This window comes from Pituophis catenifer, unplaced genomic scaffold (genome assembly GCF_029215685.1).
Source record: "Pituophis catenifer annectens isolate HBS135680 unplaced genomic scaffold, rPitCat1.0.hap2 SCAF_2, whole genome shotgun sequence".
Lineage (NCBI taxonomy): Eukaryota > Metazoa > Chordata > Lepidosauria > Squamata > Colubridae > Pituophis > Pituophis catenifer.
The window spans coordinates 149664001-149689320 of NW_027256882.1; the positions used below are offsets into that span (position 1 = coordinate 149664001).

Here is a 25320-nt window from a genome sequence, read left to right on the forward strand (position 1 = left end):
TCGGAAGTCCCACAGTAGTTTTGCATGCTCGTTTTTAACCACTTTTTCAGGCTTATGATCCCACTAGTTCTTTGTTACAGGCAGATGGTAGTTGTGACACAAGTTCCAGTGGACCATCTGAGCGACTGTGTTATGGCGTTGTTTGTAGTCAGTCTGAGCTATTGTCTTGCAACTGCTCAGTATATGATCAATGGTTTCATCCACTTCTCTGCAGAGTCTGCATTTGGGGTCATCAGCAGATTTTTCTATTCTGGCTTTGATTACATTCGTTCTGATGGCTTGTTCCTGGGCTGCAAGAATCAAGCCTTCTGTCTCTTTCTTCAGTGTTCCGTTGGTCAGCCATAACCAAATCTTTTCCTTATCTACTTTTCCCTGGATCTTCTCAAGGAACTGTCCGTGCAGTGCTTTGTTACACCAGCTGTCAGCCCGAGTTTGCATCGCTGTTTTCCTATATTGAATCTTCGTTTGCTGCACTTTGAGCAGCTTCCTCTTGTTGACCTCGAGCAGAGATCTTTCACATAATCAACACTGTCTTTCACATAATCTGCCAAAGCATGCTTCTCTTCTTCGACTGTCTGCTTCACTTGCAGAAGTCCTCTGTCACCTGCTTTTCTGGGCAAATATAGCCTGTCGACATCACTACGCGGGTGCAGCGCATAGTATATGATCATCAGTTTTCTTGTTTTCCTATCCAGGCTGCCCAGCTCTGCCTGTATCCAGTTTACAATCCCAGCAGTATATCTGATGACGGGTATGGCCCAGGTATTTATAGCCTTGATAGTGTTACCGCCATTCAGTTTGCCTTTTAGAAGTTTCCTGACCCTTTGTGTGTATTCTTTGCTGATCACATTTTTCACTTGCCTGTGCTTGATATTGTCCAGCTGCTGTATGCCCAGGTATTTGTAGGCTTCGGGTTGGTGGCACTTGATGGTTTGTCCATTGGGCATTTCAATTCCATCACTTTCTATGATCTTCCCTTTCTTCAGTGCCACTGTGGTGCATTTGTCCAGGCCGAACTCCATGCTGATGTCAGTGCTGAAAATTCGAACTGTATTGGTCAGTGATTAGATTTCAATTTCTGATTTTCCATAAAACTTCAGGTCATCCATGTATAGCAGGTGAGAGATTTTCTGTGAATTTTTAGCAGTTTGATAACCCGGGTTAGTTTTCTGTAAAATTGTTGACAGAGGGGTCATGGCGATGATGAACAGCAGAGGTGACAAAGAATCACCCTGGAAAATCCCTCTTTTGATGTTGACGAGTCCGTGGCTTTCATTTCCAATAAACGGTTCCGTTTTCTATTGCTTCATCACATTTGCAATGAAAGTACCAGTGCACATGCATATTCCGATGACATCCAGGCATTTGATGATCCAGCTGTGCGGAAATAAAGGCATTCTTGTATGTTCTCATAACACATGCACTGGCCTGCTCACCATTCACAGTTCTGACTATTCCTCTCCAGCTGCAAGATGGTCCATTCGCTTATTTTGCAATATCTCATCTCTTGAATGGATCCAGAGAAGGCTTTTGTTTTGCTGTTAATATATATACTATGTTACAAAACAGGGTTTTATAAAACACTATAACTTCATGAGAGGTTCCTACAAACTGTCTTTACTAGGAACAACTACAAACACCAAACCCCCAGGAGGCTTTTGATGCTGCCACTTCTTCTTCTTCTTCTTCTTCTTCTTCTTCTTCTTCTTCTTCTTCTTCTTCTTCTTCTTCTTCTTCTTCTTCTTCTTCTTCTTCTTCTTCTTCTTCCTCTTCCTCTTCCTCTTCCTCTTCTTCTTCTTCTTCTTCTTCTTCTTCTTATTATTATTATTATTATTATTATTATTATTATGCAAGAAGGTACATAATTATGTTTCCAGGAAAAGAAAAAAGACTGAAAATAATCTGATATATTAATGAAGAAATTATAAAGGAATCTAAAACAGTCTATGGAATTGTATATATGTTGCATTAAAATTGCCTGAATATTTCTACAGTATATGTGCCTATCCCTATGGAATGAGAAGGAAAGTGGAGATTTTAGAAATTGGAGGAAGGAGTCAATAATTCAAAGTCAATACTGGGCAACCTTAGCACCTCATGTCAGCTTCTACAACTCCACCGTTCTACAACAACGCTGTCAAAGAAGAGGCAATGTAGGTAAAGTGATTTAAAGGACCAGGAAAGTTGGGATTGTCACTGGCTGGGAAATGAAGTCTGCCCATACAATGATTACAACTCTGCTCTTTCCTGAAGATTAGACAGGCTGGGATGATAGGAGTTATTGCTCAATAAATTTTGGGTTCTCAGGCCAGAACACCCAGCTCCTCGTATCTCTTTTTAAGAATCCTCCAGGTCAATGGCATCATATATCAGACAGGGAGAGAGATACTGGTCCTACATTTCAGATCTCATCCAACCAATCAACAATGTTCAAGAGGACATTTGGAACGCTGCCATTACACTGGTTAAAGGAGGAGATTCATTCTTCCCAAGCAGACCTTTTATTGATTTCTCTGTGTTTTCCAAATTCTGAAATGTTGTCAGCAAAGCAGCATTGCTGTAGAGGATATTCTTAAGTTCGGTGATCATTCTAAGAAATTCATGGGCTTGAATAGCAATAGCATTTAGACTGTATATACTGTCCCATAGTGTGTTACAGCACTCTCTGGGAGATTTACAATGAAGTATTATTTGCGTATTGCCCCCAGCAATCTGGATCCTCCTTTTACCAACTTCAGAAGGATGGAAGGCTGGGTCAACCTTGAGCCCAGAGGTGGGTTTCGGCAGGTTCTGACCAGTTTTGGAGAAATTTGGAGCAGGGGAGAAAATGTAAACATAAAAGTAATTTGGAATATATCTAAACAGGTAGTTAATGAGACCTTGTTCCTTATAGCATAGGGTTGGGTCATAGCATATTTCTCTTGATCCGACAGAACAAGATCACATGGGCAGTGATGCAGATCTAAATAACAATGGATAAGGCTGGTGGAATATCAAGCATGTACAGTATATCTGTCTCGTTTGGATAGCGGTAGCAATTCTTATTGAAATTTCGATCGGTTGAAGTTTTCCCCTGGCCCTTTGAACTTTAAATAACACATTACACAATGTTTGATTCTCTGTTCAGTTTATCTTGTGTGCGTTTCCTGAATGGCAGCATATGTGATTCCAGTTTGGGTGATATAAGGGCAGAAGTGTTCATGTGCTGCTACTGTTGCAAATACTCATTTGTACCTCAACAAGTTCAATGCTAGTTACACACACACCCTTGACTGATGGTCACATGAGGATTCTGAGCCAGCCTGAAAGTAAACTCTATACTGATACAATGTCTGACAGCAGAAGAGACCTACTTCTTGCTTGGCTGCAGGGTGTGTGGTTAAAATGCTTGTGAAGCAAACAGTTGTCTTTTTTTTTTTTTTGGCCTATCTTTTCTCTTGCCTCAGTAATCTTTTCTGGCTCCTGAAATTCAGGTCCTTTAAGGGAAATGGTAGCACGGTGGCTTTGCAGTTCCTGCTCAGCAGACCAAACAAAAGGACCAGGGATGAAATTAATAATAATTCCTTATCCCTTCGGTAGGGGGAAGAGCCAACTGCAAAATGCAAGTCAATGTGGTTTCTAAACATTTTTCCCCTCCCTTTTGCATGGAGTGAGAACATTTTTGTTCCTGCAAGATCAATTGCAAAGCAATGAAGATTAAACCCTGCTTTCTTTTAAACTGCCTCTGACAATTTGAAAGTGAAAATGGTGGCATTAAGAGCCCAATTACATAAGTTGCTCCATGCTACATTGATGACAGCAGTAATGATATTTCTCATTTCCCCCAATCTCTCTCCACTTTCAAAGTTAATGAGGATTGTAGCTAACCATAGCTGTGACCTTTTGAGCAACAGCAAGCTGAGATTAGGACTGCAAGATCATTGCTGTTCTTATTTTAGGAAATTATAAATGCTATATGCAGATTATTTGAGAGGGATGACATCTCTCATTTCATTAACATGCAAAGAAGCATTTCAAGAATTAATGCCTGATATATTAACAAGATAAATTCTGAAGAAGAAAAAATAATAATTAAGGATTAAACAAAAGCACAAATTTATTATTTTTTATATAAATGGGCAAACTCAAGGAATGTTCAATTTTGCCCCAAATTATCAAAATCTGAATTTCCTTGGTTTGGCTCAGTTTCAATGTTTTTCTTTCTTTTCTTTTTTTTATCATCTAGCAGTGTCTGTGAGATGACAGGTGGAGATGTACACAACTTGCATCATGTTGGCACAATACTGCTTTAGTTATTTTGACAAAAATGATGGATTCTACAAAGACTTCTATTGACTTTTAGGCCAAAGCATCTGTCATACAGGCATGTTTCCCCTGCTGTAAGCGGATTCTCGTTTTTTCCCCTAAAAATATTATCCTGGTGATTTTTTTTTCTTTTTATTTCTTTAGACAACAATGTGTTAGGCCCTTTTTGATTGTGAATTTAGTAATACCTGAGTTAATCACTGCAATAAGTGGCTTTGATAGTGTCACATTTGTTCTAAACCAGCTGCTGCTCAGATCAACCATGCAAATGCTCTTCTACATTACCAAATACAATGAACAATTCAATTCTGTGTATATCAATTTAGAAGTAAGAAGTATTAGGTTCAATTGGGTAAGCTATAAGGATTGCAAGCCTTGAAAGCCTGTCTATATTTGTCTCTCCATCTGCTTATGTACAGATGGCTCTACAAGAAACATCAGCAGGCCAATAAATTGCTTTGACTTAAACTAAGTGACTGAGATATTACACTGAGCCATCATTTGATGAACGGGCCACTATTTGTTAAATTCCCTGGACTCACCCTAAATTATAAGCCATAACCTATAAACTGCAGTGATTGTATTCCTAAAACAAACTAATCAGTCCAATTCAAACTAAATCACATTATGATTTAGCACACTATGTAGATGTAATCAACATACTGTATGAACAGAGGGATATAATCAAGATCACGTGAAGTGTTAATACCACTTTATAATGCCTTGGTAAGGTCACAGTTGGAATACTGCATTCAGTTTTGGTCGCCACGATGTAAAAAAGATGTTGAAACTCTATAAAGAGTGCAGAGAAAAGCAACAAAGATGATTAGGGGCAGAGGTGGTATTCAGCAGGTTTTGATCAGTTCTGGAGAACCGGTAGTGGAAATTTTGAATGGTTTGGAGAACGGTAAATACCATTTCTGACTGGCCCTAGCCCCATCTATTCTCTGCCTCCTGAGTCCCAGATGATGGGAGGAAATGGGGATTTTGCAGTATTCTTCCCCTGGAGTGGGGTAGGAATGGAGATTTTACAGTATCCTTCCCTGCCACGCCCACCAAGCCACGCCCACAGAACTGGTAGTACAAAATTTTGAATCCCACCACTGATTAGAGGACTAGAGGCTAAAACATATAAAAAACAGTTGCTGGAATCAGGTATGTCTAATCTAGTGAAAAGAAGGAGTAGGGGTGACATGATAGCAGTGTTCCAATATCTCAGGGGTTGCCACAAAGAAGAGGGGGTCAATCTATTTTTCAAAGCACCTGAGGGCAGAACAAGAAGCAATAGGAGGAAACTAATCAAGGAGAGAAGCAACCTAGAACTAAGGAGAAATTTTCTGACAGTTAGAACAATTAATCAGTGGGACAACTTGCCTCCAGCATTGTGAATGCTACCACACTGGAAGTTTTTTAAAAGAGATTGGACAACCATTTGTCTGAAATGGTATAGGGTTTCCTGCCTAAGCAGGGGGTTGGACTTGAAGACTTCCAAGGTCCCTTCTCACTCTGTTATTCTATATAGACTTCTATATAAACTCAGCCATTATGGCTTGTAGCTATGGTTTGTAACTACCCTGTTTCCCCCAAAATAAGAAATTCCCTGATAATAAACCCAATCGGGCTTTTGAGTGCATGGCAATAAGGCCAAGTGCTTATTTCAGGGTTCAAAAAAATATAAGACAGGTCTTATTTTCGGGGAAACACAGTAAGCATTGAATAAACCTAGTAATGGGCAATTCTAATAGTTGTAGCTTATGCCTCAAATTTCACATGAGCTTAGCCATATTAAAATGTTGAATGCACATCAGCGATCTACAGAAATCGCCACAATGCAAGTAAACTCAATACATTTAAAGACTGAGCTGAGTCTTGAAACAGTCTTTTTTTTGTTAATTAAAATCAAGATTTTTACTTGTTTGGTCTTGATTATTATTAATTGTTTAATTTGTTTGCTGCCCATCTCATCACAATACTAGACAATGCCAAGGTAGCCTGATCCAAAAACAAGTCTATGGCTTGCCAATCGTATTAATGGATCTGGAAAGGTCACCACACTGTATTTTTTATTTTGAAAAAAAAAACAGCTTGTAAAAGTATCTACATACATAAGTAGGCATCAAATATGAAAACTGCCATAGGAAGTGTCATTATTAGACTCCCAGTCCTGACAGTTAACACTATCATAAAAATAGGACAGAACAATAAATAACATGAAACCATAAAAATAACTTGACAGCCTAATCCTCCAATCAAGAGTATTGCTTCCCTTATTCAATCTAGTTTTTAGAAAACTGCCAATCTGACTCCAGGGAAAGAGGCTATTTTTCCCTGATTTATAGGAAGTACCACTACTTCATCCCAATAGAAATCCAAGTGTGGTCTGTGCCATGTTGCATGTGTGGGTCTAGTCACATCCACATAATGTCCATGAGGTCTATGGACATCCCGTGTATATGAAACCCTAGTTGTACTTAAATCTCTGTGTGAAATGAAGTCCTGTGGGGCAAGAAATCCACTACCAAGCAAACTCAGGAGAAGAGACAACTGTTTAGTGAGATGGACAGGACACCAAGAATCCTTCTCAGACTACTGTAAGTTTCTGGTTAGTGAGAAGGAATTCTTATAAAACAATTTTGTTCCGGTAACTTGACTTCCTTCCAAAACAATGGATGACAAAGGCTACAGGTTTCATATACCTCGAGGCTTTCTTTAGAGCAGCATTGAAATAAGGGGGAAAATATTACTTTAATATCTATACAACTAACAATGTTCTTTTAGAAGTATGCTGGGAGCCAAATGAAACAATGTTCTGGGGATAAGGGGAAAAACTGCTGTTGTTGATTGTGCTGTAGTTAGATATTACTGGGGCCATACCCTAACTAAGAAGGTCTTAGAGCTCAGATCTCTCCCATTGGGATGAAGAGCACAAACCACAACCACTTTACTGCAATTACAAGAGAAGTTTAAATCCCCGTAAGAGACTAACGAGATCCTCTTCCAGGCAAAGTGAAATAAACTGATAATTTTAATTTCCTCTCTTTCACACGACTGTCATTAAAAAAAAGTCTGACAGCTGCATATAAGTACAGGTTTAAGAATCAAGGCTGTGATTCTTTTCAGCAGCCTGCTTCTATAGGTACGTGGTGAAAAATAAATTGGAAGTAGTAAAACATGGGGCCATGTATTGCCTGTCTCCAACTCCTTCTCCCTCTGCTTTGAGATCGAAGCAAAAGATTGGGAAAAAGCTTTTACCAACCTCAAAATCACACACACCAGAACAAATGATAACATTCTAGTTTGGAGATTTATATAATTGGGAAAAAGCATTATGGGAAAAAGAGTTCCGGGAGAGTAAGCCAGAGAATGTGCTATGGAAGTGAGCCAGGTATCACAATACTAAAAGAATACATTAATGGAGATGGCCCCATTGTTTAATGGAAAAATGAACTCATTTTGGATTGCTAGAACACATTTGTCCAAGCACAGCTGAACCATTACATATTACCAGTGAAAAATGTTGGAGGATTTCTGAAGTGTTAGATGACTGGAAGAGGGGAAACATTGTCCACATCTTAAAAATAGTAGAAAAGGTAGCTCCAGTAAAATATATAATATAAAATATTTTGGACACTGATGCTTGGAAAATGGAAAGATTCTGAAGCAGACCATAAAGAGATTGAACTCTTAAGTATTTTTAAAACACTTTCAAGAAGAAATCTTATATCATTTTTTTTTTTAAAAATAGATAATTTCCTTAATAGATTGTAGGAAAGCTATTGACATAATATATCATTATGAATGATATAACACTATATATGTGGCATAGATTCATATGGATTAGATGGCATTTACAGTTTCCTTGTTATTATCCAAAAGCAAACCCCTCTATAACTTTACTGAAATCCTTACACTTTTCTTACCATTTTAATAAGGATATGTATGCATGCATTCATGAAAATCTATAAAAGAAAGGGATGATGGATATATTTAGCCGTTCATTTAATATACAACCATCTGTCCCTTATTGTCACCCTTTGGGAAAAGAGATAATAAAACAAACAAATAGGAAGAATTTTTGATTAAGCAGCTAATTTTTTATTAATTGCTTTCTGCAGATTTACCAGTCTATCTCTATAAAAAGCAAGCACATGAACTACAGAAAAATGGTCAAGAGGTTTGGAATATGCATAATACAATATTTAAACTAGACTAGAATTCCTGAGTGCAGGCTGGTTTGACAGCTGAGTTGGTACCACAATAGCTGTCTGCAACAAAATTATATTAAACGTTTGGCTTCATTTCAGGTATGGCTTCTGCTACAGCCAATTGGTTTTGATTCAAGCCCTCCCAAATGTGATGGAACTGATTTATATTCAGCAGACTTTTAAAATCAATATACTGTAATTCCAATGCACAATAGTGTATCTAATTGTGATTTCTCCTCTTCAGGAGCTACCAGTTTGGGTTTCTGCAACATCTGTTCAGTTGATCATTCAAAAATTGGTAAATGGGATGTGGGACTATGCAGCATAGTGTTGTGCTGGTTCAGTTCCTTTCTCTGTGGCCAGTTCTATTCAGTGTTGTTAAGGGGTGAGAGATCCAGCCCATGGCCGTTCCTTTTGGGGTAGTGTAGTGCTTGGTACTTTCTCCATTGTTTTTAACATCTATAAGAAACAGCTGGGTGACTGACACCATGGGATGAGATATCATCAATATGCTGATGATACTCAGCTTTACATCTCCATCCCTGGTGATCCAAGTGATGTTGTGGCTGCCCTTTTGCGGTGCCTGGAAGTTGTGCGGGCCTGGATGGGGAACAACAGGCTTCAGCTGAACCCTGGTAAGATGAAGTCGCTGTGGATACATGGAGCCTTGGGATCTGGAGGTTTATCATCTTTACTTCTGGATGGGATGGTACTACCTCAGATAGACTTGGTGCATAACTTTGAGGTTCTCCTAGACTTGCAACTCCTGCTCAAAAAGCAGGTGGCCGGCGTGGCTATGACAGCCTTTGCATAATTTCATGTTGTGTGCCAACTGCATCATTTTCTGGATCCTGAGGCCCCTGCACTCAGTCACTAACGCCCTGGTCATCTCTTGTTTGGATTATTACAATACACTTTACAGGGGGCTACCCTTGAAGAGTATTCTGAATTGTCCAAAATGCGGCAGTGCAGACAGTTTTAGAGGCCCCTAAGTTGGGTTGGCACATGTAACACCACCTTTATGCAAGCTGCCCTGATTGCCAATCTGCTTCTAGGTCCAATTCAGGGCGTTGCTTATGATATTTAAAGCCCTCTATGGCATGGGTCCAGGATATCCTGTGACCCCTGAGGACGTGGACAGGATTCTGGGTAGACTGAACACGACCACTTGTTTATTGGACCCGTGTCCTTCCTGGTTAGTACTGGCTTCCCGGGAAGTGACACGAGGCTGGCTCCAGGGTATTATAAACGCTTCGCTGGGTGAGGGTGACTTTCCCGCCGCCTTGAAAGAGGCGGTGGTGAGGCCTCTCCTAAAGAAGCCTTCCCTGGACCCGGCAATGTTGGTAAATTATTGTCCGGTCTCCAACCTTCGCTTTGCGGCGAAGGTTGTTGAGAGTGTGGTCGTGCAACAGCTCCCCCAGCACCTGGATGAAACGACGTATCTGGATCCGTTCCAGTCGGGCTTCAGGCCCGGGTACAGCACGGAAACGGCATTGGTCGCGTTGGTTGATGATCTCTGGAGGGCTCGGGACAGGGGGTGCTCCTCTGTCCTGGTCCTGTTAGATCTCTCAGCGGCTTTTGATACCATCGACCATGGTATCATGCTGCACCGGTTGGAAGAGTTAGGGGTGGGAGGCACTGTGTTGTGCTGGTTCTCCTCCTTTCTCTCTGACCGGTCGCAGTCTGTGTTGACAGGGGGACAGAGGTCGACCCCGAGGCCCCTCATATGTGGGGTGCCGCAAGGGTCGGTCCTCTCGCCTCTCCTGTTCAACATTCATGTGAAGCCGCTGGGCGAGATCATCCATGGTTTCGGGGTGGAGTACCATCAGTACGCTGACAACACCCAGCTGTACATCTCCACCCCGGATCACCCCAACGATGCCCTTGAAGTGATGTCCCGGTGCCTGGAGGCCGTACGGATCTGGATGGGGAGGAACAGGCTCAGGTTCAACCCATCCAAGACCGAGTGGCTGTGGTTTCCGACGTCCCGATATAGTCAGTTGACGCCATCACTGACTATTGGGGGCGAATCATTGGCCCCCACGGACAGGGTTCGCAACTTGGGCGTCCTCCTGGATTCACGACTGTCTTTAGAAGAGCACTTGACGGCCATGACCGGGAGGATTTTTCATCAGGTTCGCCTGATTCGCCAGTTGCGTCCCTTTCTGGATCGGGACTTGTTACGCACGGTCACTCATGCCCTTGTCACCTCCCGCCTGGACTATTGCAATGCTCTCTACATGGGGCTCCCCTTGAGGAGCACCCGGAGGCTCCAACTGGCGCAGAGTGCGGCCGCGCGGGTGGTAATGGGAGCGACATGGCGTTCCCATGTAACACCCCTCCTGTGCGAGCTGCACTGGCTCCCAGTGGTCTTCCGGGTGCGCTTCAAGGTTTTGGTTACCACCTTTAAAGTGCTCCATGGCTTAGGACCTGGGTACTTGCGGGACCTCCTACTACCAGCAATAGCCTCCCACCGGCCGGTATGCTCCCATAGAGAGGGGCTCCTCCAGGTGCCGTCAGTCAAACAATGCCGACTGGCAGCCCCCAGGGGGAAAGCCTTCTCTGTGGGGGCACCTACTATCTGGAACGAGCTCCCCCCAGAGATACGGAGGATCCCGGATCTGCGCACCTTCCGACGCGCTTTAAAGACCTTACTATTTCACCAGGCAGGCCTGGCCTAATTTTCTCCCTCTTTTATAAAAGATTTTTAATTTTTAAATATCTTTTAGTATTTTATACATTCAATTTTAAATTGGGTTTAAAAGTTTGGGGTTTTAAATTTGTTGGAGCCAAAATTATTTAATTTGATTTTATTCTATTTTTAAATTTTGTATGTATGTGTTTTATTGTTTGGCTGTGCACCGCCCTGAGTCCTTCGGGAGTAGGGCGGTATAGAAATCAAATCAAATCAAATCAAATAAATAAATAAATAAATAAATAAATAAATAAATAAATAAATAAATATCCGAGGATCTGCCTTCTCCTGATCCTATTGGCCAGCCCCACTCATGCTGGCAGTACAGGCCTACCGCAGATCCCATCAACCAAGGAATTTTGGCTGGTGGGGTCTAGGAGAAGATCTAGGCTGGAGATGGTTGGTGTAACAACAATGAAGGCACCACCACTGCTCTGCTCCAAACTCATGGTTTTTTAGATTATTTTTAATCTTCTGTAATTTTAATCTGTTTTTAAATCACCTGTTGTGACTTTCTGACAAGCCAAGGCAATGGGAGCCAGATTCACTTAACTGTCACTGACTTAACAACTGCAGTAATGCACTTAACAAATGTCTTGCTTAGCAACAGAAAATGTGGACTCAATTGTGGTCGTAAGTCAAGGTAAGTAACTGTGTTTACTGATGAAATATGCTTGTGGCCTGGAAATCAGTTCCCAAGTTGTGCCCTGACAATTCACAAAGGCAGCCAGAGAGGTACAAACAGGCCTTCAAGGTAATATTTCACTATGTGATCTGAATCATTTGTAAGATTTTCTGACTTGTATGTAATTGCCCTTTGTCTATGATCTATGACTCTTACTCAACCTTGTGCCTTTTTATGGTAGGTAGGAATCCTGGGTGATGAAGTACAAACATTTTAGATAAGCATCAGTAAAGATGCTACAAATCAATCCAGGTTTTTTTTGGGGAAAAGGCATCTTTGGTTCATTTCTCCACAGAGATAATAATGCACTTGGAAAACTGTGGAAGCTACTGGTAAATCTTGTGTTTTTATTTGGTTTGTTTATCTATTATTTCCCATAGGGTGAACTGCTTTATGTTTCTTCTCCCTTTATTTATTTCCAGGAATATTTCATTCTAAAGGCGCGGACATTTTTATTATTTGCAGTTATCCAAGGACTTCCAGGGAAAGTAAAAAGGTTTGATGGAGTCAGCCTCTCAAGAGGAAAAGCAAAGCAAAGTGTAACAAATATTGTGATGAATGTGCTTAGAGTGCCAAATGCATCATTTTCATCATCCAAGAATCTCTCTCACTAACATTAAGCTAGAATTATTTATATTTTTAATTGGCAGGGCTGGATACAATGAGATTTTTTTTTTTGCTATGAAATACAAAGTACACAGCGGATTTTTGGCACCTGAAATCTAATAGCAGTCTTCCTTTGGCTGTATTGTATCATAGACTAGCTTTTCCCAACCTGGCCTCCTCCGAAGGTATTAAACAAAAAATCCATAATTCATAGCTTTTCATAACTCACACATGCCAATAGACCCAAATTGGTTGACTTCTCTTGGTTTAGTGGCAATGGGCTGTGTGCTATGCAGATAGCCAATGGTTTCCATCTGTCCCTTGCTTTGATAATGGTCAGAGTTATTACTGTCTTATTTTTTTATTGACCATATGAGAACTAAGTCTCCCTTACTCATATAATAACATAAAATCAGTTCTGTTTGCTATTGTAAATGGAAATATGTGAGATACTTGTTTACTTGCTGATAATCAACATAAAAAAAGAGAAAACAATAATAACAACAACAACCAAATGTTGATATTATTTGTTCAGGCTGGATTGAAAACAACAGTTCAGCTGTCACATAAATGAATCCATATCCAATAAACAGCACATTCTGGTCTCAAAGGCAATCTCTGTTCTACTTAATCCAGGGCTTACCATCACTATATTGGCTAAATGAGCAGAAATAAGAGCATACACCCCTCCAGATGAACCCACAACAGGTGCAGTCATATCAGCAATGGACACGGCCAGGGAACCTTGGAGAAATAAATAAATAAATAAAGGTAAGTACAAATGACTGCCAAATAAAACACCCCCTGCCTTTTCTAGGAATACAGATAGTCTTCAATTTACGACCACAATTGAGCCCAAAATTTCTGCTGCTAAGCGAGACAGTTGTTAAGTGAGTTTTACCTTCACTTTAGGACAGTTGTTAAGCGAATCACTGCAATCGTTAAATTAGCAGCATGGTTGTTCAGTGACTCTGGCTTTCCCATTGACTTTGTTTATCAGAAGGTTGCAAAAGCGGATCACATGACCCCGGGACATTGTAACTGTCAAAAATATGAGACAGTAAGCATCTGAATTTTGATCACGTGACTTTGGGGATGCTGCAATGGTGGTAAGTATGAAACACAGTCTTGTCATTTTTTTCAGTGCCATTGTAACTTTGAACAGTCACTAAATGAACTATTGTAAGTCGAGGACTATCTATACTTTCTAGATAAAGATTCTGTGAGTTCAACGCCCAATCTACTGTATATGGACATGCTGTTTGATTTAACAGCAAAACAGAAACAGTTTGCAATTATCTTCTACCAATATTTTTTTTCCCAATTACCCAGTCTAGTCAAAAACCTTAGGATTTCTTCTTGGTCTTATATCCAACCAGATCCATCCCTCTTTAACTTTTTTGAGATCAGCCAAGATTGGGTAGCTACTGCCATCTGCTGTGACGAAAGGGCTAATATCATTTTGCTATCCAATAAGTTGTCCTGTTTCTCAGTCTTTGCAGAGAAAGATCAACGTTGGTCCTCCTCTCCAAAGTAGGGAGATCATACATATTTTTTACCATAAGATTAGGTTGGCTACCTTTTCAGCTACTAGACTCCATTACAAGATTTTCTGGGATGTCCTAAGCATCTGTAAAACTTTTTTTTTTTAAAGAAAAACATTAAAAATATATAAAGCATTTAATGGGTTCAAAATTAGTGTGTTTCAGCCCTACATCCTGAGGGGAGTTGTTAATGAGTTTAAAAGCAAGTCTGCTTGCCAGATGTATTAAATATAATTACAGTTTCTTTTATACTGCTTCAAGAATTTAGATTACCATCCTGTTTTGGAAGAGTGCATTCCACTAGCAAGCAAAAACATTTCTTTTTCAACGGGCATTTGACTTGGCCACGGCTTAATTCTTATACCTTGATTGCCCTTCTGGTCTATACAGTAGAGGTAGTCCTCGCCTTATGACCACAATTGAGCCCAACATTTCTGCTGCTAAGCGAGATGGTTGTTAAATGAATTTTGCCCCATTTAATGACCTTTCTTGCCACAGTTGTTAAGTGAATCATTGCAGTTGTTAAAATTAGTAACACGGTGGTTCAGTGAAGATAGTTTTCCCATTGCCTTTGCTTGTCAGAAGGTCGCAAATAATGATCGCATAACCCCGGGACAGTGCAACCGTCATAAATATGAGTCAGTTGCCCAAGCATCTGAATTTTGATTGTGTGACCATGGGGATGCTGCAAAGGTCCCAAGTGTGAAAAACGGTCATGTCACTTTTTTTCAGTCCCGTTATAACTTCGAACAGTCACTAAATGAACTGTTGTAAGTTGAGGGCTACCTGTGTTGCTACTTTGAGCCTGAGCTCGTACAAATACTTTGAATATTGTTTACTTTTTTGTGTTTTTTTATATCTTTTAAACCACTTGGATCAGCTCCTTTTACAAAAGGGAGGAATGGTGTTAAGTAGCTGAATTGGAAAAAAAACAGTTGGATGATTCCTTAAACCTAATGAATCAAAACAATGCCCTGCTTGGTCCAATATATTCTATTTTATTTATTTATTTTATTGAGTACATATTAGATAATATATATAAGTATAAGCATGAATTGAATACATAAAATGAATACAATTAAAGGGAACATTAGAACAGGCACGCTGGTGCTCTTATGCATGCCCCTTAAACCTCTTAGGAATGGGTGAGGTCAACAGTAGACAGTTTTAGGTTAAAGTTTGGGGGGGAGTTGGGATGAGACCACAGAGTCTGGTACTGCATTCCAAACATTAATAACTCTGTTACTGAAGTTGTATTTTCTGCAATCAAGTCTGGAGCGGTTCACTTTAAGTTTGTATCTATTGTGTGCTCGTGTATTGTGGTTGAAGCTGAAGTAGTCATTGACAGGTAGGACATTGTAGCAGATGATTTTATGAGCTATGCTTAGGTCATACCGAAGGCGGCGTAGTTCTAAATTTTCTAAACCCAGAATTTCAAGTCTGGTAGCATAAGGTATTTTATTACGAGCAGAGGAGTGGAGGACTCTTCTTGTGAAATATTTCTGGACTATTTCTCTCTCCCAGCAGCTGTTCAGGGGCCCCAATAAGCAGTAAGAGACCACAAACAGGTCATGAGGCAATGTTTGGCCCTCACCAATCATAAACATTTCATAGCTAAACTTAAAATATTTCAGGAGAATGAGGATCACAGTGGGCTGGGTAGAGCTGTGATAACACATAATGTGATAAAAGCTCATTTGAAAGAGGGTAAGTTTTAGGCCCTGATCTTTCCTTAAATGTTCATTAGCGTATTTATGTGTCTTGTGTCAAAATGGTGGGAAACAGTTTAGCAACTGCAATAAGAGACGACCTTATTAGGCACGGAGCAGTAATTTGGGCCCTGCAAACAGCCCATCCCTTTTGCGACGTCCTAGCAGCTATTGGGGTTCATAAAACATAATGTATGGCTTAGCATTATGAATGCCTCAGGCCATCGTAGCTTATTTGATAAAGCAACATTAAAAGAAATCATGAGCTAATGTGACTGTTGGTATGTTGTTTAGTGGGGTTTTTTAAACTTCCTTGCACAAAAGACATTTCCATCATGTGTAGTGTTGTGAGAGAAACTATTGGTGCCCAGCTAAGAAGCCAAAGAAAATGCCACGATAACAAACCATGAGACTCCAGTTTTCTTTTTCCGCTTGGTTGTTCTGATTAAGTGAATAAAAATTTCCAGGTTGCAACCAGCCAACAGTTTATGGGCAACCAACTGGTAAATTACACTGCAAAAATCACTTCAGGGGAGAATTATTGCTCACTGAAGTTAATTGCAACAAGACTGTCTTTGCTGTAGTTATTGCCAGGATAGCCATGTGCTTGTTAACAGCTTTAGAAATCAAATGAAAAGTACACTGATTGTGACATAACATGCAATAACATGGTCCCTTGATGGAAGATGGTTTACAGAGCTTCCTGTCTAATAACTGTTTGGAAATAAAATAATGGAGAGATGGCACACACAAAGTCAAAGCTGGCATAACAACAAATTCATACCCAGAAAAAAAGCTTCATGCAAAATAAAAAAAAAAGGATAATGGAAGGTACAGGAACATTTATTTCTTCTGACTCTCCATGTCCAACCTTCTATGTTTCTGGTCCAAAGAACAAACTCTGGAGACAATAGTAGAGGTAGTCCTCAACTTACGACCATCATTGTTAAGTGAGTTTTGCCCCATTTTACAACTTTTCTTGCCCTAGTTATTAAGGGAATCACTGCACTTGTTAAGCTAGTAATTCAGTTGTTAAGTGAATGTGGCCATTGACTTTGCTTGTGAGAAGGTCGCAAAAGGGGATCACATGATCCTGGGACACTACAACCGTCATAAATACAAGTCAGTTGTCAGGCATCTGAATTTTGATCATGTGACCCCATAGCTGCTGCAATGTTCATAAGTGTGAAAAGTGGTCATAAGTCATTTTTTTCAGTCCCATTGTAACTTTGAACAGTCACTAAACGATTTATTGTAAGTCGAGGACTACCTGTAGTAGCTCTGTTATGTTTAAGCTGGAAATTGTCTAGTTAAAGAGAATTGGCCTCTGGAGAACTAAAAATCTAAAAATTTAAAAATCACATGGGAGTTAAAACCAGCTGTTCAAGTTATAGTTAAAAACCTACCGGAAATCAATACAGTAGTACCTCTGGTCACAAACGCTTCTGACCATGATCAAATCAGGTTCCGACCAAAAAATTCACAAAATTTTTGAATCTGGTCATGAACACATACTCGGGTGGTGATCAAACATGGCCATGGCTGATTTTCCCTTCCACACAGGGGCGGGTTTCAAAATCTGCTACCAGTTCGTTTGTGGGTGGGCGCGATGCTTCTGTGCATGCAGGTGGGTGGGCAGAGTAGGTGGGTGGAGCCTCCCGCTGCTGCTGCTACTAGTTCACCTGATCCGGGGCGAACCAGTAGCAACCCACCACTGCTTCCGCGCCATTTTTTTTAAGCGCCAAACATCAGCGATCTCATGTGGCTGCTGCATTAATTTTGGTTAGGTTCGGGTTACGACCAAATCGGATTGCGACCAAAGTTATGGAACGAATTATGGTCATGACCAGAGGTTCTACTGTATACTGTAGCTGTTTCCATGCTGGTGCTGCATGGCTGCTGTGGCTATCATCAACCACCACAGGGGTTCTGCTACCTTTTCTGCCAATTGCAATGTGTGAGTTTTCTTCAAAGGCAGCTCCATGTAAAGCTCCTTGAAGTGATCAAGGTTAGTAGTAGTGGCCTGAGTCACCATGGCCAGGGCTTCCTGCACTAGGTAAGGTCACAAATGATGTCTCAAATGAACCTGGTAAGAGCCTCCCCTCCCAGCTATGATTTTTACCTGTGAACCCAGCAGGAGCCAGAGATCCAGAAAGCTTTCTTCTCCATAGTCTTGGCAAACCCCAGCTGATCCCGGCCTATTGTTCAGCAACTCTACAATCATGAATCACCCAACATCAGCCACTGGCGCCAGTAATGTCAGTGGTCTTCCTTAGCTACCCAATCCTCTTCCCCATCATCCTTCTCCAGCACTGTCCATCCTTCCTATCTTCTCAGGATCAGCCATTCATCCTGATAAATCCCTCACCTGAACTTCTACAGCCTCTGTGACCCCCTCTCACCTCCATGATTTCCCTAAATTGACTCAATTCCACATAGATCACTAAAACTAACCCACCAGAGCCAATGGCTGCCCGGCGCAAGCTATGTCAATTTAAAAGTCTTTTTATCTCCCACAAAGACTACTGTTCTGCCTAAAAATCATCTTTTGGCCTCTTCAACAGCTTCCCCCTCTGAACTCCAGCCCCTTTTCAAGCAGGTTATCTCAGATGTGAAAGCCTTACTTGCTCGCTCATTCATTCATTCATTCATTCATTCATTCATTCATTCATTCATTCTTTTCAAGTTTCGTCCTGCCACCATCTTATACCTCTCAGCAATTACAGGGCCACAGTAAAAAGCAAACAAACAGCCACAGAACTGAAATAACATACAGTCCAAATCTCAAATGTGAAATTAAACTAGAAGGGGAATAATAAAAACAACAGCAAAGAGCAGGGCTTATTACCGACAGGCTCTTAGGAAAATAATAATAATAATAATAATAATAATAATAATAATAATAATAAGAAGAAGAAGAAGAAGAAGAAGAAGAAGAAGAAGAAGAAGAAGAAGAAGAAGAAGAAGAAGAAGAAGAAGGTGGTTATATTATGGTGTCTAATAATTTATTAAATATACATTCTGCCATCCTGGTGATGTTGGGCAGCATACAAATTGTTAAAAACATTAAAAACAAGAAAACAATACAATGCAAAAAAAAAAAAGCAAAAAATGACAGAGACAGCAAACCCAAATAGGAACAAAGAAGAGGTAGTAAAAGTGGGCTTCAATCCTGCTTGCTGAAAGTCCCTTTAAAACACTAGGATTTATTTATTTGCATTCTGCCATTATTATTTTTATAAATAACTTAAGGTGGTGAACATACATAATACTCCTTGCTCCTCCTCTTTCCCCCATAACAACAACCCTGTGAGGTGTTTTGGGCTGAGAGTGAATGACTGGCTCAACGTCACCCATCCGATTTTCAGGGCTAAGGCAGGACTAGAACTCCCAGTATCCTGGTTTCTAGGCCAGCACTTTGACTACTATACCAAACTGGCTTTGAATGTACATAACATTTCCCCCTAAAATTAAATACAAAAGAAACCACTGCATCATTTACTAGCTATTATTATTATTAGCTTTAGCATTTGCATTTGTATTCCATTTTTCCTTTGGAAGCTCAAGGCAGTATTTATAAGGTCCCCTAATTTATCTCCACAGAAGGAAACGTGCCCCAAGAGAGAGAGAGAGAGTAGGGATGACTCTCATTATATTATACGGGTTCTCATTAATATCACAAACAAGAAAAGGTCAGAAAATCAAAAATAGAGGAATAAGGGTTTTTATTTTGCAATTGTTTTATTAACAGAATTTTAGGAGTGGCCCAGATGACACCGGCCTCTGTTTTTAAAAATCTTTCTGGCTCTTCCCATTGCTCTTCCTGTCACTTTCATTTCCAGAGCAAATCTGTAAGGGGGAGGGGGGGAATCCTGCTGACAGGACATATTTCTGATAGGTAAGAAATAAGAAAAAGGAAAGGTGAAGAAGAAATGGTCATATGTGAAGTCTGTAAATATGCTTACATTGCAGCCTCATCTCAGCATTTGTTCTCATTTAGCTATTAAATTAGTTCGAGCTGAAAAGAGAACTCCATAATGGAGTGTTCCATAAAGGAAGACCCTTCCACTATGCAAAGTGAGTTTTCCAAATCCATTTTTTTCTCCTGCCCTCCCTCTCTCTCTCTTGGCATAAATCCTGCCATTTCCATCACAACCATCAGATATCCAGTTATAAATCCGATGTTTATTGAGCTCCCATCTATACTTTTGCCATCCCATTATAACAATTATACTTTGTTTATTTTCTCACGGCAGAAAACATCTTATTCCTGTTCAGTTAAACCATACTTTTATTAAAACATCATTTGTTCATTAGCGCGAAGAAAAGAAAGTCTGACAGCAGTGCTCGCTTCGGCAGCACATATACTAAAATTGGAACGATACAAAAGAAAGTCTGACAGGGAACGCTGAAAGAGGAATAACAGCAAAAGATCACTGTTCCAGCCACATAACAAACAAACACACCTTGCTTAGCTTTATTGTTTTAATTACACTTTTGATTTTTCACCTACCCAGCATCTTTTAATTTAAAGAACTTCTTAATTAAAAAAAAAAGAGAGAGAGAAAAGCTAGACTAACAGAACAAGTGCAAAACAAATGTAAAAATCAGTGTATGAAAATGCTGTCATCTATTCTAAGAAATTCTTGGGTTATCAGCAAGTTAGTTGCCTTTTCGTTCTAACCAAAAAACTAACCAAAAACCAAAAAACAATCCTCACTTACGATGGACCCCAAAAAGGTACTTACAGCCTGGATTAGAAGTTCCAAAGGCTGCTCCACACACACACACACACACACACACACACACACACCCGCCCCCACGGATCACATTTTGGGTGCCCAGCAACTGATCTGCATTTATGGCTGTTTGCAGCATCCTGTGCATGCTCATTTGATTTATGATGTCTTGCCAGAAAACAGCATTTTCTTCTTGTTTTTAGTAAAATATATCCCATAGCGGACAATTGGTTCACTAAATGTTTGTGGAGTTCATTGAACAACGGCCACAAAAAGGGATGTGACACTCTCAGCTTCATTGACAATGTCAATGAAGTCTCACAATGTTAAAGAATTCCAGAACTACAACCTTGCTTCAGAAATGCTGATGTTGACTAGGATGGAGGACAAATGCTTTTCTAAAAGATGCAATGATAAACAGTGGGCAGTTTTTAAACTTTCTCGTGGGTCCCAAACAGTGGTGGGTTCCTCCCAGTTCGGCCCGGTTCCACCAAGCCGGTAGCGGTGACGATATGACGTCACTGAACCGGTTCTGCCCCCCCACCCCCCGCGTTATTCTTACCTTTTATTTGGCCCCGCCCCCAATCTATTGCTGCCTCCTGAGTCCCAGCTGATGGGCTATAAGGAAAAAAACTGTTTAAACTCTTGCGGGGGGACTTCAAAGGGCCGCCCTACAGCTGATCAGTGGTAAAAGGCAGTTTGGTGGTAGACCGGTGCTTGCAAAAATAAATGGGTAGACTAGTGCCTGCAAAAATACATGAGTAGACCGGTGCCTGCAAAAATACATGAGTAGACCGGTACAGTTCTGCAAGCAGTTAAAAGCCTGGTAGACCAGTACCTCTGCTAAATCCTAAAGAAATGTCACATGACCATCAAGCCACGCCCACAAAATAAGCCATGCCCACAGAACCGGTAGTAAAAAATTTTAGAACCCACCCCTGGTCCCAAAATAATGATGGCTAACCTATATCAAGAAAGAGCTTACCTGCGATCACACCAGCAATATAGACAAATCCAATCCTTGTTGCACCATGAACCATTTCAAGGGGAACTCCAACCAGAAGCTGAAGGACTACGTTGAGTCCAAGGTGTTCTATCCTGAGGAAACAGCACTGTTTATTTTTATTCACTTTACATTGTTGTTGTTGTTGTTGTTGTTGTTGTTGTTGTTGTTGTTATTATTCCCAGAGTGATATTTTGTAAAAACTTTATAAAAGCCTTTATATAGCCCCCTTAATAAAGTATTATTTAGTTTAAAAGACAATTAAAAGCACTAGACTGCCTGGCTTCTTGGTTTTCCAAAGAGCATTCAAACAGACATGCTTCTTAATTTAAAAATAATGTAAAAATTACAGTTTAAGAAGTCTGTCTTTGAACACTACTGACTAGGACTACGTGTTTAACCACCAAACTCAATTAACCATAATTATATGTTTATCATAATTCATTTACTATTAATCAATCAGACATAGTAATTAAGACCATGGACTGGTACAAATCTGAACTCGAATGAACTGGATAATTTCTGGCAATGCAAGGTACTAGCCCCCTGCTCTGCTATCTCACAAAGGGAAGAAATCTTTTACATCAAAGATGTGAAAATAACAAACAAGCTAACAAATGAATGAATGAATGAATGAATGAATGAATGAATGAATGAATGAATGATTTAGCAGCCTTTAGTGTTTCACTACGTGTCTCTAATGGCAGTGACGCAGTGGTGGGTTGCCCCCAGTTCGCACCGGTTCTATAGAACCGGTAGTAAAACCGGCGGGAGGCACCAACCCCGACGTCACCAAAATGCTTCTGTGCATGCGCAGAAGATTCGCTTGTGCGCGTGCACAGCCCCCGCTGTGAACCAGTAGTAAAGGTAAGTAGAACCCATCCCTGCAGTGACGTTATCTCTGTATGGACAATCCTGTTTGAGAAAGTTGGGCAGTTTAAAAAGGTTTAATGGCTTCAGATGGGAAATAAATTCTTCGGGAAGCACTGGAAATTTTTAAAAGATGAAATGGAACTGTTTTTCCTTTTAATTCCTTTCCTGAAAAACTGGCAAAAACATTTTGAACCCAGTTCAATTGCATTCCAGGGCAATTTAGAAGCTGCAAATCAGAGGCTGTGGAACAATACATAGTGATTATCAGATGTTCATCCCTGTTCTAAAGAATGATGCAGAAAAATCCCTGGCCTGAAGAACAAAAATTAAAAGTCATGGCTATTAATATGACCAAAAACGAATAAGAAAATTATAAAAGCATTCAGAAAAGATATTTTTTTCTGTACTGAGGTGGATTGGATGCTAAAACCACTCAATCATCATGTATCATTTCTTGACCCAAAAAATTAACTCCCTGTGTGAAAAGTCAGGTATTCTACCAAAAGTTGTATGCAAAAATAAGTAGTTACATTTTAAATAAAGTTCACATTGGAGAGCTGTGTATTTTAAAAGTCTATATTGGAGAAATGTATATGTCAAAGAATGAAAGGAGAATGATTTGCTTTTGTTTTTTAAGCTTCTTGAACAATCAGTGTTAACACAAGGAAAATGTACACGCTCTGTTATGAGATTTTGCACATGTGAAACATCTGTAATTTTTTCTAAACTCCAGAAGTAAAAACCCCACAAGGTTTGAACACTGCGTAGTGTATAATGTGGTCAGTAAAATACACAGGATTTTAAGCAACTTGTGAAAAACGAAATTGCTACTTCATTATTTAACAAAAACATTAAAAGAAGAGATGGAGACTGCAAAAAGATTTAATTCTTTACATCCAGACTTCATCCCCCAAAAAAGTTGAATCCATCAACCATTCTGTTTGAATAGCACAAATAAAGGCGATAAATGAACTAATTAAAAAATTGCCAATCTCCCGAGCCAGATGGTATGTATCCAAGAATACTGAACAGCTCAGTTGTTCAAGATTTACCATTTGATGTTAGGCCCAGATTTTCTTGTAGAGTGGGTTTAAAAAAAAATATATCCTGCTGATTATCATAATTGTTTAAGCTGAAGCAGGGCGGATTGCAAACTCCCTGTGTGTGCATCCTTATACAATAATCACCAATCATAACATTTAACCAAAATATGTTGTTTAGAGTGAAAATGAGGAGGGAAGTTTGAAACAAGATTTTAAACTCTACCTTTTTCCTTATACTGAAAGACTCACAGCTAAATGCAGGCTTAAATAACAAGAAACGTCATGGGAAGCTTGGCGGTTTTACCCTAACAATGAATTTAACTGTCTTTTAAATCACATCTCTTGAAGTGCAATGATTTATTTCTGCCGATGTTTCTGCTTGCCCAGTGTTTGGCTGGTCCTTTAAAAATGAGCCTTCCATTCAGCTAAACTGCTCCTGCTCCTGCAGCAGCCAAGCGTATCAGAGTCCCATCGTCAGTAAGGGCCCATAAAACATAATTAGCTTTCACAAGCTCTGAATGTGTCATTCTTTGGATGACAATATAATTGATTTATCCAGGCTTCACCTTCTTTGGGACCAAGCAAACGGGCCCTTGAATCAATGCAATTCATTAGTTATGGCAGGAATACAAATGAGTGAGGCCCCCAACACATCATTAACGGCCATTTTGCCTTAAAGCGGAAAGCTAAATTTTACAACTGTGGGGTCTTAGAAGGCTTTTCTGTCAGGACTGGAACAGGAACAGCACATGTTTGGGGATGCTCTGAGGAAGCCCAAGCAGCTCCCCCAACATGACTCCCTTCTCCCAGGGTACCTTCTAGCTGTCATGACCCCCCCCCAAAGCAGATCAGCATAATAAATTAAGAGATCGGCATTAACATTTTAAAGTCACAGCAGGAAGCAGGCCAACAATAGATTTCACCACCTTTGTATCTATTTGCCCTTTGGTGGAAGGGGGGCCTCACCATTAAAAGGCACAAATAACCATTATTACTTTCTTTGAGAATTATTGTGTTCTCCAGCTGGTGAAATAATCTTAATTCAAGCAACTTGGCTGGAAGTGATTGCTGAGCGTTTTAAATATTACACAGTTTTCTTAAGAACAACTATCCCTAACACCCATTGCTTCTCAAGTGGAGAATATGTGTGCGGCTGGGATGGTTTGCACTTCCAAAGGGTTTAGAATCTGCCAAAAAATATAATCACCCAATGCTGGTTCAGTCTAATATGTACAGACGGCAGACTTTGGATACTTGATCTTCGGAGAGATTCCCCTGGAAACCAGCCAAGGGTGTGTAAAAAAAAAAAATACCATCCCAGGATAATTAAAAGATTCAGCACATTTTTCAAGCCACACAGCAGCCTAGTGGCAACAAGATACTTGTCAAGGCAAAGGTTAGCTTTTTGAGAGTAAGAAAAGTGTTCTGTAATATGACTAAAATGCTTTGAAATCTTTCAACGTTCCAGGGTGGTTGGCTGTGTTTAAAGTAAGTCAATGCCTTTCATTCAAAGAAATCCCAGAGAATTTAGGATGCCTGATTTTCTTCACATATATTGAGGTTAAGTTTCTGTAGTGCCCAGCTAGAAATTGGAGGATCAGAAAAAATGATAGGGTAAAACCAGATATAGTATCTTTTTAGTATTTTCAAAATAAAGATATAAATAAAGACCTACGCAAGGGTCCTCTTTGTAGACTTTAGTTCAGCATTCAATACCATCATTCCAGACACTCTTCTAACTAAGCTAAACCAGCTAGAGGTACCTGAACACACTTGTAAGTGGATCATAAGCTTCCTAACAAACAGGAAGCAGCATGTGAAGCTAAGCAGAATCACACCAGATACCTGTACAATTAGCACAGGGGGCCCCCAAGGCTGTGTGCTCTCTCCACTTCTCTTCTCTCTATATACCA

The 25320-nt window shown here is 40.1% G+C and overlaps 1 protein-coding gene across 1 annotated transcript in view; it reads right to left on the reverse strand.

Annotated features, from left to right (window-relative positions):
• RHBDL3 (rhomboid like 3) overlaps positions 1-25320 on the reverse strand; it is a 142674-nt gene that overhangs the window by 4043 nt on the left and 113311 nt on the right. Inside the window, exons 7-8 of the mRNA XM_070934798.1 lie at positions 21474-21586; positions 13140-13240 (exon numbers count right to left, since the gene is read on the reverse strand). Coding sequence (XP_070790899.1) covers positions 13140-13240; positions 21474-21586 — 214 coding nt within the window. The remainder of the gene's footprint in view (positions 1-13139; positions 13241-21473; positions 21587-25320) is intronic.